Raw genomic sequence first — 14523 nt, 5'->3', positions numbered from 1 at the left:
TAGTCCTGGTTTAGTCCTGGTTTAGTCCTGGTTCAGTCCTGGTTTAGTCCTGGTTCAGTCCTGGTTTAGTCTGTTTTAGTCCTGTTTTAGACCTGTTTTAGTCCTGGTTTAGTCCTGGTTTAGTCCTGGTTCAGTCCTGGTTCAGTCCTGTTTTAGACCTGTTTTAGTCCTGGTTTAGTCCTGGTTTAGTCCTGGTTCAGTCCTGGTTTCAGTCCTGGTTTAGTCCTGGTTTAGTCCTGGTTTAGTCCTGGTTTAGTCCTGGTTCCTGTTCAGTCCTGGTTCAGTCCTGGTTTAGTCCTGGTTTAGTCCTGGTTTAGTCCTGGTTCAGTCCTGGTTCAGTCCTGGTTTTAGTCCTGTTTTGTCCTGGTTTAGTCCTGGTTTTCCTGGTTCAGTCCTGGTTTAGTCCTGGTTCAGTCCTGGTTCAGTCCTGTTTTAGTCCTGTTTTAGTCCTGTTTAGTCCTGTTCAGTCCTGTTTTAGTGTTTTAGTCCTGGTTTAGTCCTGGTTTAGTCCTGGTTCAGTCTGGTTCAGTCCTGGTTCAGTCCTGGTTTAGTCCTGTTTTAGTCCTGGTTTAGTCCTGGTTTTAGTCCTGGTTTAGTCCTGGTTCAGTCCTGGTTCAGTCCTGTTTAGTCCTGTTTTAGTCCTGGTTTAGTCCTGGTTCAGTCCTGTTAGTCCTGTTTTAGTCCTGGTTCAGTCCTGTTTCAGTCTGGTTTTAGTCCTGGTTTAGTCCTGGTTCAGTCCTGTTTTAGTCCTGGTTTAGTCCTGGTTTAGTCCTGGTTCAGTCCTGGTTTAGTTCTCACCTGGGCAGGATTTTGTCGGGGAAACGGTGCGTCTGAAACTGAGCGGCGAGTCCTGGTTTCTTGAGCTGCTCGAACAGACCGATGAGGTTATGTGAATAAAGCTGGAACGTTTTACCTGCCACAAGACAAAAGACAAACGTTTAACAAACTTTTCATTCAAAACTTTAAATATGACGGAGCAAAAATGTGAAAAACAGAAGCAAGAAACTAAAAGCAAAAACATTCAAAGCTTGAGGAGACGGTTCTGGAGGGTTACAGGGAAAAACTAAAAACTTATGAGACTAAAAACTAAAACTAAAACACGGATAAATAAGATAAACAAGACTGAAGACTACACATGTGTAGTGTTCTAACGCAGGATCTCTAATCATGTTTTTATTAATTACTCAAATATTTGTAATTTTTATATATTAATAAACTAAAATTGAACTGAACTAAAATAAAATAAAAATAAAAACAGAGGGATAATATTTACAAAACTCTCCCTCTGCTCACTGGACTAAACCAGGACTGAACCAGGACTGAACCAGGACTGAACCAGGACTAAACCAGGACTGAACCAGGTCTGAACCAGGTCTGAACCAGGACTGGACTAAACCAGGACTAAACCAGGACTGAAACCAGGACTGAACCAGGAAACCAGGAAACCAGGACTAAACCAGGACTAAACCAGGTCTAAACCAGGTCTAAACCAGGACTGAAACAGGACCAGGACTGAAACCAGGACTAAACCAAAGCCTAAACATGGACTAAATCTAGACTAAACTAGAGGGTAAACAAGATTAGACCAGGGACTAAACCGGGACTAAACCACGGTTTAAACCAGGACTACATTAGGACTAAACAAGAACTAAACCAGGGACTAAATTTAGACTAAACTAGAAGGTAAACCAGGACTAGATCCGGACTAAACCAGGACTAAACTAAAGGGTAAACAAGACTAAACCAGGTGTAAACCAGGACTAAACCATTGCTTAAACCAGGGCCTAAACCAGGATTAGATCCGGACTAAACCAGGACTAAACCAGGTCTAAACCAGGACTAAAAAACATGGACTAAACCAGGATTAAATAAGAACTAAACCAGGCACGAAACATGGACTATATCAGGACTAAATCTAGACTAAATAAATTAGAGGGTAAACTAAAATAAAATCAATCTTAAGGAATAATATTTACAAAAACACTTTAGTAGTAATTAGAATAAACCAGGACTAAACTATATTATGGAGTTAGTTAATTGCAGTCGTTAGATGTTAATGAGTCTGTTACAGTAGAAGATTTTTATAAAGTGTCTGCAGTTGTTGGAGTGAAAGTGAAAGTGAAAGTAGGTGAGGCGTGTTAGACGTGGTGAGGGTAAAAACAGGAAGGCTGTGATGATGGAGGATTACCTTCTGATGAGGCCGTTAGTATCAGTGAAGCACCGAGAGCAGGACACAAAGAGAGAACACAGGTCACAGGTCAGAGGTCAGAGGTCACAGGGTCAAACACAAACATCACGAGCTTCACTACAGAAAGTGTCAGGAGTGTGAAGAGTGTGAAGAGTGTGAACATGGAGAGGAGCTGGACCGTCACACTCTGCTCTGTCTGTAGCAGCTTTATTTTACTTGGATTCTTTTTTTTTTCACTTAAAGCTCCACTGTGTAACTTTGTGGGGTGGAGGTTTCATCTCCAGTTCTGTCGTGGGGATTATTATCATAAGTGGAGGTTCGTCATCCACCTGCACCTCAAAAGTCAAATACTCAACTTGACATGCTGAAGTACACACAGACATGTTACACTGAAAACGATCTGCGTCCACACTCGTCATCTCTGTGTCTGTGAGTTTTCTCTGTCTACACAGTTTCAGCACATTTGTTTACTTTTTACAGACACAAAAATTAAATCCACATGACTCATTTACATAAACTAATGTGTCTGATAAAAACAGTTGTTTCTTGTGTCTGATGTGGTTCAGTTTGTGTTGGACTCAGTGGAATCTGAGTGTTCTCTCTGTGTCAGAGGGGTGTTCTCTCTGTGTCAGAGGGGTGTTCTCTCTGTGACAGAGGGGTGTTCTCTGTGTCAGAGGGGTGTTCTCTGTGTCAGAGGGGTGTTCTCTCTGTGTCAGAGGGGTGTTCTCTCTGTGACAGAGGGGTGTTCTCTCTGTGACAGAGGGGTGTTCTCTCTGTGACAGAGGGGTGTTCTCTCTCTGTGTCAGAGGGGTGTTCTCTCTGTGTCAGAGGGGTGTTCTCTCTGTGTGACAGAGGGGTGTTCTCTCTGTGTCAGAGGGGTGTTCTCTCTGTGACAGAGAGGGGTGTTCTCTCTGTGTCAGAGGGGTGTTCTCTCTCTGTGACAGAGGGTGTTCTCTCTGTGTCAGAGGGGTGTTCTCTCTGTTCTCTGTGACAGAGGGGTGTTCTCTCTGTGTCAGAGGGGTGTTCTCTCTGTGACAGAGGGTGTTCTTCTGTGTCAGAGGGGTGTTCTCTGTGTGACAGAGGGGTGTTCTCTCTGTGTCAGAGGGGTGTTCTCTCTGTGTCAGAGGGGTGTTCTCTCTGTGACAGAGGGGTGTTCTCTCTGTGACAGAGGGGTGTTCTCTCTGTGTGTCAGAGGGGTGTTCTCTCTGTGACAGAGGGGTGTTCTCTCTGTGTCAGAGGGGTGTTCTCTCTGTGTCAGAGGGGTGTTCTCTCTGTGTCAGAGGGGTGTTCTCTCTGTGTCAGAGGGGTGTTCTCTGTGTGACAGAGGGGTGTTCTCTCTGTGTCAGAGGGGTGTTCTCTCTCTGTGACAGAGGGGTGTTCTCTCTCTGTGTCAGAGGGGTGTTCTCTCTGTGACAGAGGGGTGTTCTCTCTGTGAGAGGTGTTCTCTCTGTGACAGAGGGGTGTTCTCTCTGTGTGTCAGAGGGGTGTTCTCTCTGTGTGACAGAGGGGTGTTCTCTCTGTGTCAGAGGGGTGTTCTCTCTGTGACAGAGGGGTGTTCTCTCTGTGTCAGAGGGGTGTTCTCTCTGTGACAGAGGGGTGTTCTCTCTGTGTCAGAGGGGTGTTCTCTCTGTGTGTCAGAGGGGTGTTCTCTCTGTGTGTCTCTCTGTGAGAGGGGTGTTCTCTCTGTGTCAGAGGGGTGTTTCTCTCTGTGTCAGAGGGGTGTTCTCTCTGTGACAGAGGGGTTTCTCTCTGTGTGTCAGAGGGTGTTCTCTCTGTGTGACAGAGGGGTGTTCTCTCTGTGACAGAGGGGTGTTCTCTCTGTGTGTTCAGAGGGGTGTTCTCTCTGTGACAGAGGGGTGTTCTCTCTGTGACAGAGGGGTGTTCTCTCTCTGTGTGACAGAGGGTGTTCTCTCTGTGTGTCAGAGGGGTGTTCTCTCTGTGTGTCAGAGGGGTGTTCTCTCTGTGACAGAGGGGTGTTCTCTCTCTGTGACAGAGGGGTGTTCTCTCTGTGTGTCAGAGGGTGTTCTCTCTGTGTGACAGAGGGGTGTTCTCTCTGTGACAGAGGGGTGTTCTCTCTCTGTGACAGAGGGTGTTCTCTCTGTGTCAGAGGGGTGTTCTCTCTGTGTGTCAGAGGGGTGTTCTCTCTGTGTCAGAGGGGTGTTCTCTCTGTGTTCAGAGGGGTGTTCTCTCTGTGACAGAGGGTGTTCTCTCTCTGTGACAGAGGGGTGTTCTCTCTGTGACAGAGGGGTGTTCTCTCTGTGTCAGAGGGGTGTTCTCTCTGTGTCAGAGGGGTGTTCTCTCTGTGACAGAGGGGTGTTCTCTCTGTGACAGAGGGGTGTTCTCTCTGTGTCAGAGGGGTGTTCTCTCTGTGACAGAGGGGTGTTCTCTCTGTGTCAGAGGGGTGTTCTCTCTGTGTCAGAGGGGTGTTCTCTCTGTGTCAGAGGGGTGTTCTCTCTGTGACAGAGGGGTGTTCTCTCTGTGACAGAGGGGTGTTCTCTGTCTGTGACAGAGGGTGTTCTCTCTGTGACAGAGGGGTGTTCTCTCTGTGAGAGGGGTTTTCTCTGTGACAGAGGGGTGTTCTCTCTGTGACAGAGGGGTGTTCTCTCTGTGTCAGAGGGGTGTTCTCTCTGTGTGACAGAGGGGTGTTCTCTCTGTGTGACAGAGGGGTGTTCTCTCTGTGTGACAGAGGGGTGTTCTGCTGATGCTCAGTCTGTTCTGTGTTTCTGTCGTGTTGTTGGTTCATGTGAAACTTTTCACACATTATACGTGTGCAGGTGGTGCACACAGACACATGTTTATGTGAATGGACACATATTGTGTGTCTTAGTGTTTTGTGGTGAATGCGTTGACGATGACAGACACACATCAGAGTATCAGAGTTTTCAGGAGTCACACCAGTCCCCATCACATCTGGACCAACAAACACACTAGTGTGAACAGGGCCACAGATTGCATTTTTTTAAATTTTTTTTTTATAAACCAACTCACTTTCAGTAGAAACATTAAGGCGCCAGCCCAGGAAAAATCACTAATATTTGATGTTTTTTTTTACTCAAAATGATGCAGAATCATGTTATTATGTGACCAGGACTAAACCAGGACTAAACCAGGACTAATCTTGGACTTGAGAGAGAAAACTCAGCCTGTGGAGCAGGTTGTCCACACAGTGTGATCGGGTGGCGTCTGCTTCAGCTCCGTGAGGTCTGGAGCTCTGTGTTTGTCCTTTGGCCTGTGGTCACCAGACGCTCTACACGGGTCCACCTCCAGGCTCAGAACATCGACCAGTTTGACTCACTTCACTTTTTGGTAAAGTTTGGATCAATCAAAATGGACGGAGCCACTGAGTTTGGACTAAAACAAAGTTCATATTGGACACTTGTTTTCTCTACATCATCACACAGCGGAAATATGATCAGAAAGACAAAACTCTCAGCTTTTAAAAGGGAAAAACTCTCTTTCTATTCCATCTTTCATGGTTGTAAAGTTCTACATGATTAAATAAATCATATTTCAGGTCTGGAGGTTAAACTCTGACGTCGTGGCTCCATTTTACAAAACTATTTACAGTAATTGTTCTAAATCAGAAACAGAGGCGTGTTATTTTTGTCAGCTGCCGTTTTGTTTCTGAAGATAAAAATATCTTTACGAGCTCGTGTTAAAAGCGCATCGTGTCGTGTCGTGTCGCGGCGTCGGACGTGTTTATCTGCGTCTACAGCTGGTCTCCACGGAAACCAACGCCATTATTCTGTAGGTAAAGTCGTTCGTCATCGTCTAAACTCGCACACGGACAAAGACCCGAGTCACGCGGCTATAGGGACAAAGAGACAGAGTGTGAGAGTGTGTGTGAGTGTGTGTGTAACAGAGTGTGTGTGTGTGTGTGTGTGTGTGTGAGACAGAGGGCAGATAACACACGAGCACATTGATTTATAACGACAACAAACCCGTTTATTTCTGTCACAGCTCCACACAAACACACACACACACACACGTACGCACACCTGTAGGGTTTGTGTGTGTGTGTGTGTGTGTGTACAGTGTGTGTGTGTGTGTGTGTGTGTATAAATATAGAGTTTTATAAATAGGAGTTGTACCTGAGAGAGACATGAGGTTGTTGTTGATGATGTACAGCCAAGTGCAACGACGAGGAAACAACTGAACACAGAGAAAAGAAGAGAGAAGAGAAGAGGAGAAGAAGAGAGAGAAAGAGTGAACGGAGGAAAGAGAGAGACAGAAAGGGAGAGATAAAGGAGAGAAAACGAGGAGGAAAGACAGAAGGCAGAAGGAAAGGAAGAGGAGAGAGGATAAAAGTGAGAGAGAGACAGAGAGAAAAGGAAAGGTGAAGAGAAAGAGAAGGAAAGGGAGAGTAGAGAGGATAAGAGAAAGAGAGGGAGAGAAAGAAAAGAGAGAGAGAGAGAGAGAAGGGGAGAGGAGAAGAGAGAGTGAGGGAGATGAGGAAACAGAATGAAAGGGAGAGGAAAGAGAGAGAGTAAGAGAAAAAGAGGGAAAGGAGGAAAGAGAAGGAAAGAGAAGAGTGAGAGAAATGGAGAGGAGAAGAGACAGATAGAAGGAGAGAAGGAAAGACAGAAGGAAAGTGAGAGGATGAGTGAGAGAGTGAGAAAAGGAAAGGAGAAGAGAAAGAGGGAGATGAGGAAAGAGAGAAAGGGAGAGGAGGGAGGATAAAACAAAGAGAGGGAGAGAAAGAAGAGAGAAAGAGTGAGTGAAAGGGAGAGGAGAAGAGAGAGTGAGGGAGATGAGGAAACAGAGGGAAAGGGAGAGGAAAAGAAGGGAGTAAGAGATACAGAGGGAAAGGAGGAAAGAGAAGAAAGAGCGAGAGGAAGGGAGAGGAGAAGAGACAGATAGAAGGAGGGAAGGAAAGACAGAAGGAAAGGGAGAGGAGAAAGAGGATGAGAGAGAGAGAGAGTGAGAAAAGGAAAGGAGAAGAGAAAGAGAGGGAGAGGAGAGAGGATAAAACAAAGAGAGGGAGAGAAAGCGAGAGGAAAAGAGAGAGTAAGAGAGACAGAAAGGGATAGAAAGAGGAGCAAGAGAGAAAGAGGGAAAGGGAGAGAAAGAAGAGAGATGCGACAGAAAGGAAGAGGAGAAGAGACAGACAGAAGGAGAGAAGTAAAGAGAGAAGGAAAGGGAGAGTAGAAAGAGGAGAGAAAGAACGGTTGTGATTAGTGTTCACAGAAAATACAACAGTAAAAGTCTGTGTGATGGTCTGTAGTTTCTTCTTTAATATTCTTCATGTTAAAGTGTGTTACCTGCTCCATGGTGGCTTCATGCAGCTCGTTCAGATTTAAAGTGTAGATCCCGTCCTCCGTCCCAAAGATCAGATACTGATCTGGAAGAACACGGAAAACACCAGTCAGAAACTAAAAACATGATTCTAACTTTTTCAACTTGAAACAAACTGTAACTGTGGGAGCCGGACAGACTTCTGTCATGTTTATGTCGTTCATTTGTTTTTCAATATAAAACCAAAAATAAAAAAATGAAAAAAAACAACAGTTTTCTTCATTATTTGTCTCTAAAACCAAAATGAAAAAACAGATAATGATTTGTTTTTTCAGTTTTCGATTTTGTGTTTAAATGAAAAATGGAAAAATCTGATAACGACCGTTTCCTGTTTACGTGACTTCAGTGACTGAGATGTCGGACTTTTGCACCGAATACAGACTGAACCAGGACTGAACCAGGTCCAGGTCCAGGACCAGACCGGGACCAGACCGGGACCGGGACTGTGACCGGGACCAGGGCGGACTCTGAGCCTTGACTCCGAGCCTCCGCAGGGTTTGAGCCTCAGCTTCGAGCTCCAGTCCTGCTGTGGACTCTGACCCTCCGGTCTCGTCCCGGTCTCAGTCCCGGTCTCAGTCCCGGTCTCAGTCCCGGTCTCAGTCCCGGTCTCAGTCCCGGTCTCAGTCCCGGTCTCAGTCCCGGTCTCAGTCCCGGTCTCAGTCCCGGACCTGGATCAGTCCTGGTTCACTCCGACATCACAGTCACTGAAGTCGCGTCGTTATCTTTTTTTTTCCCATTTTTCATTTAAACACAAAATCAAAAACTGAAAAAAAACAAATCATTATCTGTTTTTTCATTTTGGTTTTGGAGACAAATAATGAAGAAAACCGTTGTTTATTTGTTTTCTTATTTTTGGTTTTGTTTTGAAAAATGAATGAACAAATAACACACGAATTCCTCTCGTTTACCTTTTGTCCCTGTTGTTTACCTTTTGTCCCTGTCGTTTACCGTTTGTCCCTGCCGTTTACCTTTTGTGTGTCTCTCGTTTACCGTTTGTTCCTGTCGTTTACCGTTTGTTCCTGCCGTCTACCGTTTGTTCCTGCCGTCTACCGTTTGTTCCTGTCGTTTACCGTTTGTCCTGTCGTTTACCGTTTGTTCCCTGTCGTCTACCGTTTGTTCCTGTCGTTTACCGTTTGTTCCTGTCGTTTACCTTTTGTGTCGGGGTGGATCCAGGACGTGGCACAGTTGATTTTGAGTGGACACCCGTCGAACACTTTAGAGAAACACGCCCCCATCTGAAACACGGACACAAAAACAGATTCTTTTTATTATTCCTGTAATAATGAACTTTCATTTTAAGTTTAATATTAATAATAATAATTAAAAAATATAATAATGGTTTAGATTTGGTTTAGTTTTAGTCACATTTTAGATCAAATTTAGACTTTTTCTTAGAACAATTTAGAACTTTTATTATTGGTTCAGTCACGTCCACCTCTAGTCCTGGTTTAGTCCTGGTTTAGTCCAGTTTAGTCCGGGTTTAGTCCGGGTTTAGTCCGGGTTTAGTCCGGGTTTAGTCCGGGTTTAGTCCGGGTTTTAGTCCGGGTTTTAGTCCAGGTTTTAGTCCAGGTTTTAGTCCAGGTTTTAGTCCTGGTTTGGTCCATGTTTGGTCCATGTTTGGTCCATGTTTGGGTCCTGGTATAATCTTGTCGTCCCATGTGCTTCCCAAACTCAACAGCTCTTGTCTGTGTGATTCTTGTTCAGGTTCAGGGGTTTGTTGGGGTTAGTTTGGGTTCGTTTGGTCTCGGTCTTTAATCTCGTGGTTCCAGTCGGGTTAAACTGAGGTTAAACCGAGGTTAAACTGAGGTTAAACTGAGGTTAAACTGAGATTAAACCGAGGTTAAACCGAGGTTAAACTGAGGTTAAACTGAGGTTAAACTGAGGTTAAACTGAGGTTAAACTGAGGTTAAACCGAGGTTAAACTGAGGTTAAACCGAGGTTAAACTGAGGTTAAACCGAGGTTAAACCGAGGTTAAACCGAGGTTAAACCGAGGTTAAACCGAGGTTAAACCGAGGTTAAACTCTCAGATGTTGGGACTTCGTGACCACAAATGAAAATGTAAAACCCCAGTGTTTCCAGCAGCAGCAGTGACAGGAGGAGGAGCTCACCAGGACTTTGGGAGTGGGAGGAAGTCCGTTGATGGCCGGTTTCTACAAACACACAGGAAACAGTCCGTAAAAAACACACACCGGAAAACATACAGGAAACACAACATCAAAAACACAAACACACACCATAAAAACACAAACACACACCATAAAAACACAAACACACACCATAAAAACACAAACACACACCATAAAAACACAAACACACACCATAAAAACAAACACACACCATAAAAACAAACACACACCATAAAAACAAACACACACCATAAAAACAAACACACACCATAAAACAGCAGAGGACACACACAGGCTCTTATTTGAACTCTTCAGTTCTCTGATATTTTTGTTTGGTAAAAAAACTCAGGAGAAAAAAAGTTGGAGATTCCTGATCTACAGGTTCAGTTTAAAGAGAATCTGTCTGAATCCACTGAACTAAAATAAAGTGTGTGTGTGTGTGTGTGTTGTTGTGTGTGTGTGTGTGTGTGGTGTGTGTTTTCTACACTTTTTCTCCTGCCCTTCGTCTTTCCTGCTTTTCTTCTTTGTTTAGTCTCTTTCTGTTTTAGTCTCTTAAACTAAATTAACTCTGGATTTGTAAACTTCTTCCCTCAGTTTCCTGCAGGAGAATCAGGACCAGGAGAAGCTGGAGCCTCGTCAATCATCTAAAGAAAATAATAATGTCCTGGTCTTAAACAGAACTTCAGTCTCTTTTACACTTTGGTGAGTTGTTCTTCTTTCTCTCCACACTCTGAGGTGTAAACTACTGCAGCCACAGCCGCCCTGGGGCAGACTGACAGAAGTGAGGCTGTCGATCTGTGTCGTTGGTTCCTCTGACCAAAACCACACTGGAGCAGAGATGTCAAACTCAGGCCCATCAAATAATTATATTTGTCCCGTGAGATCAAATCAAATCTGTGTCAGAGCAGCAGCCGCACACAGACAGAGAATTTATTTATTTAAAATGTTGTTCTTATTTTATATTCTGTTTGTTCTGGATTCAGTGTTTAAGCAAAACTTTTATTAAACATTTATTTTACTAAAAAAAGTGAAGAATCTCTCAGTCGTCCAGGTAGAAAAAAATTCAGTTTGTCGACTGGACAAACGTTTCGCAGCTCGTCCAAACTGCTTCTTCAGTTCTTCAGAACTAACTTTTGTCATTTTGACATTACAGATCTGCAAAGAGAAAACCTGCAGATGTTGTTGAAATGTTTCAATAAATATTTAGTTTGGTCCACGACTTAGTCCCAGTTTTTAATTTTGGCCTGTGTGAGTTTGAGTTGGACTCGTCTGCTCTAGAGCGTGAAAACCCAACAGCACAAATATTTAGAACTTCTACTGGGCTCAGGTTGGACTGGGACACACCACAGCGTCAGATGTTTCCTGTCTCCAGTAAAACCAGTCGCTCAAACATCAGACTCTGCTCTTCTAGTTTTGATCCAAACTGTGTGATTTTTATTTGTGAAATGTGGAGCAAAACTTCAGATCCAGGATTTTTAAAGCGTCAAAGATCAGAGATAAAGTGTTGGAGAAGAGAAGTTCAAACTCACGGGGAAGTCCTTCTTGTCTCTGCGGTGCTGTCGGCTCTGAGCAGGTCGAGGTCCGTCTCCGTTCACAGTGTCGTCCGAGTCGTTGTCTGAAACACACATTTAAACACATTTAAACACATTTTAAACACATTTTAAACACATTTAAACACATTTTAAACACATTTTAAACACATTTAAACACATTTTAAACACATTTTAAACACGTTTAAACACATTTTAAACACATTTAAACACGTTTTAAACACATTTAAAACACATTTAAACACATTTTAAACACATTTAAACACATTTAAACACATTTTAAACACATTTAAACACATTTAAACACATTTAAACACATTTTAAACATGTTTGGTTTTAAAGCTGCATTCTGTAACTTTTCCATCATGTAACATCTCCACAGAAACAAGCAGGTGAGCAGAAAAGTTACACAGTGCACCTTTAAACCTCCTTCAACTTGAATGTTTCAGACTTTGTGCTGTTACTTTGGCGTTGCAACCCTGTAATTCCCACAGTGTGTAACTGAAGAAAAGCGACATTAGAGAAACAAACTGTGTGTTCTTACCTGTGTGTTTGGTTTTACAGAGAGCTTGCAAGAAAACAACAAAATCTAAATCAATTGCAAAGTTTGTAGTGAAAAAAATTTAAAGGAATTATTTACAGGAAGTGCGCTGTTAGGATGTTAGTTGTTTTTAGCATCACTGTGACTGCAAAACTGTTTCATTTGGGATAAAAATACATGTGACAGGTTTAATGTTTCTAAAATTTTGACTTAATGTGTTGGGATAAAACGTAAATATAAATTATAGTTTTACACAAATCAAAAAGAAATTTGTGAAAAAAGCTTGAAAAATATGAAAAAACAACAGGAGGTGGAGAGTCCCAGACTGATGACATCACACCGGGAAAATTCTGTCCAAAAGTTTGACGCAATTTACACAAAAGAAACAAATTTTTCTGACACTTCTCACATGATTTCAACAAAATAAAAGTTTTCTTTTCATTTTATTTGTCAAATAATAAGTTCTGTGTACATGAGAGGAGTTTGGGCCCAGTGTACTCAATGGTTGCTAGAGATTTAAAAAAATTCTGTATTAATTGTATTTTTCTTATTAGTATTTTTATAATTAATTTATTTATTTATGTTATTTATTTTATTAATTTATTTTTATTTGTACTGTATTGTATTTTTTTATTTGAACATGTTGTATTAATTCTTTTTATTTTGTTTTCTTAATTTATTGATTTAATTTAATAAATTCATTTTATTTATGTTATTTGTTTATTGCATTAATTTATTTTTATTCAACTTATTTGTTATTTGTATTTATATTGTATATATACAGTATATTTATATTGTTATTTATTAATGTTTTATTGTATTATATTTATTTATTTATTTTATTTTACCTTCTTTTTTTACATTTTGTATTAATTTTAGGTTTTTACTATTATTATTTTATTTATTTATTTTATTTTATTATTTTATTGTATTTTATTTATTTTTTATTTTATTTTATTTTTTTACTAATGTGACAAAAGAGTTATTAGGGAACAGTTATAAAATTCCCCAGCGTGATGAACCCTAAAAAAAAAAACAGCCAAACTGGGAGGAAAAAAAAAGTAAAATGTTGAAGTAAATCTTTAAATATAACACCAACACTCTCCTCTTCTCCCGGGCATTTCAGACTCGACAGAACATCTTGGTGTTTTACTGTCGTTTGTTGTCGTTAACTTTTATGTGAAGCACGTTGGTTGTTTTTAAAGTTTTATATAAATAAAATGAAAGTGATTAAAACCTCGTGATATAAAGTTTGGTTTTAAAGCGTGCGTTTGTTTCCTCACCGGGGTCTGAGGAGTGCGACAGGATCCCGGGGCTGCTCACGCTCACAGACAGATAGTCCGGCTGGTTCTCCGCTTTGTGTCCCTGCTCCGGGGTGGATTTCCTTCGTGCCGTCGGGCCAGGACCGTTCTCGGAGCTTGGAAACCTCTTCACCGTCAGAGAGCGCTCGTCGTTCAGACCCACGTCGTCCGACGAACTCAAGCGAGGCTGAAAGAAAAAAGAGAATCAGAGTTTTAACGATGGATTTTATAAAAGTTTCATTAAAATCGTCTGTGATGGATTCAGAAAATAAACACCAACAATGAAATCTAGAGCTCAGTTTTAGTCCAGTTTTAGTCCTGGTTTAGTCCTGGTTTAGTCTTTTGGGTTTGGTCCTTTGGTTTAGACCAGTTTTAATTCCTGGTTTAATCCTGATTTGGCTCTGGTTTAGCCAAAGTTTAGACCAGTTTTAGTCCTGGTTTGGTCCTAGTTTGGTCCCGGTTTGGTTCCCAGTTTTAGACCAGTTTTTTTAGTCCTGGTTTGGTCCTGGTTTGGGTTCCCAGTTTTTGGCCTGGTAGTTTGGTTTAGTCCAGTTTTTTAAGTTTTAGTTTTAGGTTTGGTCCTAGTTTGGTCCTGGTTTGGTTTTTGGTCCCAGTTTTAGTCCCGGTTTAGTTCCAGTTTTCCCGGTTTTCCTGTTTTAGTCCTGTTTGTTTTGGTCCTGGTTTGGTCCCAGTTTGGTCCCGGTTTAGACCAGTTTTAGTCCTGGTTTGGTCCTAAGTTTGGTCCTGGTTTGGTCTTGGTTTTAGTCCTGGTTTGGTTTCCCGGTTTAGACCAGTTTTAGTCCTGGTTTGGTCCTAGTTTGGTCCCGGTTTAGACCAGTTTTAGTCCTGGTTTGGTCCTAATTTGGTCCTGGTTTGGTCCCAGTTTGGTCCCGGTTTAGACCAGTTTTAGTCCTGGTTTGGTCCTAGTTTGGTCCAGGTTTAGACCAGTTTTAGTCCTGGTTTGGTCCTGGTTTGGTCCCGGTTTAGACCAGTTTTAGTCCTGGTTTGGTCTTGATTCAATCCTTTTTTTGAGCTCTAAATCCATCTATAATTGAATAAATGTAAAGTCGAGCTGTTTAAAGTCACACTGTGGAACATTCCTGGGAGAACAATGACGTCTCCATGGAAACGAGCAGGTGACGGACGCCCAACCGTGTTTTTTTCTTCTTCATGACACATTTTTAATCTGGTGATACTTATACTCGAGTAAATACTTTATAAATAGAGATAAACGTGCTGTAGTCCCTGGTTTAATAAGACACACAAAGAGCTTAGCTGATGATTTTCCTAACGATGTTCTAATGAGGTTTGGTGAGACCAGTTAAGTCCGTACCTTTGGGGGCAGTGGAGGGGGAACTCCGGGTTTCAGAGTCGATCTGCAAAAAAACACGAGATTATTTTTAGCACCGCCCCAATTAAAGAGACCGAAGAGTCGACCTGAACCTGCTGAGCTCTTACATTTCCACATCTTCAAAGGCGTCTTCCAGAGGAGCCACGTGTCCGCTGGAAAACAACAGACAG

At 42.2% G+C, this 14523-nt stretch overlaps 1 protein-coding gene across 1 annotated transcript in view; it reads right to left on the bottom strand.

Annotated features, from left to right (window-relative positions):
* Window positions 1–14523, bottom strand: part of map4k5 (mitogen-activated protein kinase kinase kinase kinase 5) — an 89096-nt gene that overhangs the window by 19901 nt on the left and 54672 nt on the right. The window contains exons 17-25 of the mRNA XM_055158754.1: window positions 14461–14505; window positions 14336–14378; window positions 12985–13189; window positions 11140–11225; window positions 9593–9634; window positions 8634–8718; window positions 7450–7529; window positions 6280–6340; window positions 799–913 (exon numbers count right to left, since the gene is read on the bottom strand). Coding sequence (XP_055014729.1) covers window positions 799–913; window positions 6280–6340; window positions 7450–7529; window positions 8634–8718; window positions 9593–9634; window positions 11140–11225; window positions 12985–13189; window positions 14336–14378; window positions 14461–14505 — 762 coding nt within the window. The remainder of the gene's footprint in view (window positions 1–798; window positions 914–6279; window positions 6341–7449; window positions 7530–8633; window positions 8719–9592; window positions 9635–11139; window positions 11226–12984; window positions 13190–14335; window positions 14379–14460; window positions 14506–14523) is intronic.

Source organism: Boleophthalmus pectinirostris, unplaced genomic scaffold, assembly GCF_026225935.1.
Source record: "Boleophthalmus pectinirostris isolate CB_2022bp ecotype Guang Dong unplaced genomic scaffold, ASM2622593v1 HiC_scaffold_10, whole genome shotgun sequence".
Lineage (NCBI taxonomy): Eukaryota > Metazoa > Chordata > Actinopteri > Gobiiformes > Gobiidae > Boleophthalmus > Boleophthalmus pectinirostris.
Note: the sequence above shows the minus strand (reverse complement) of the source record. Positions and strands in the feature narration are given on the sequence as shown.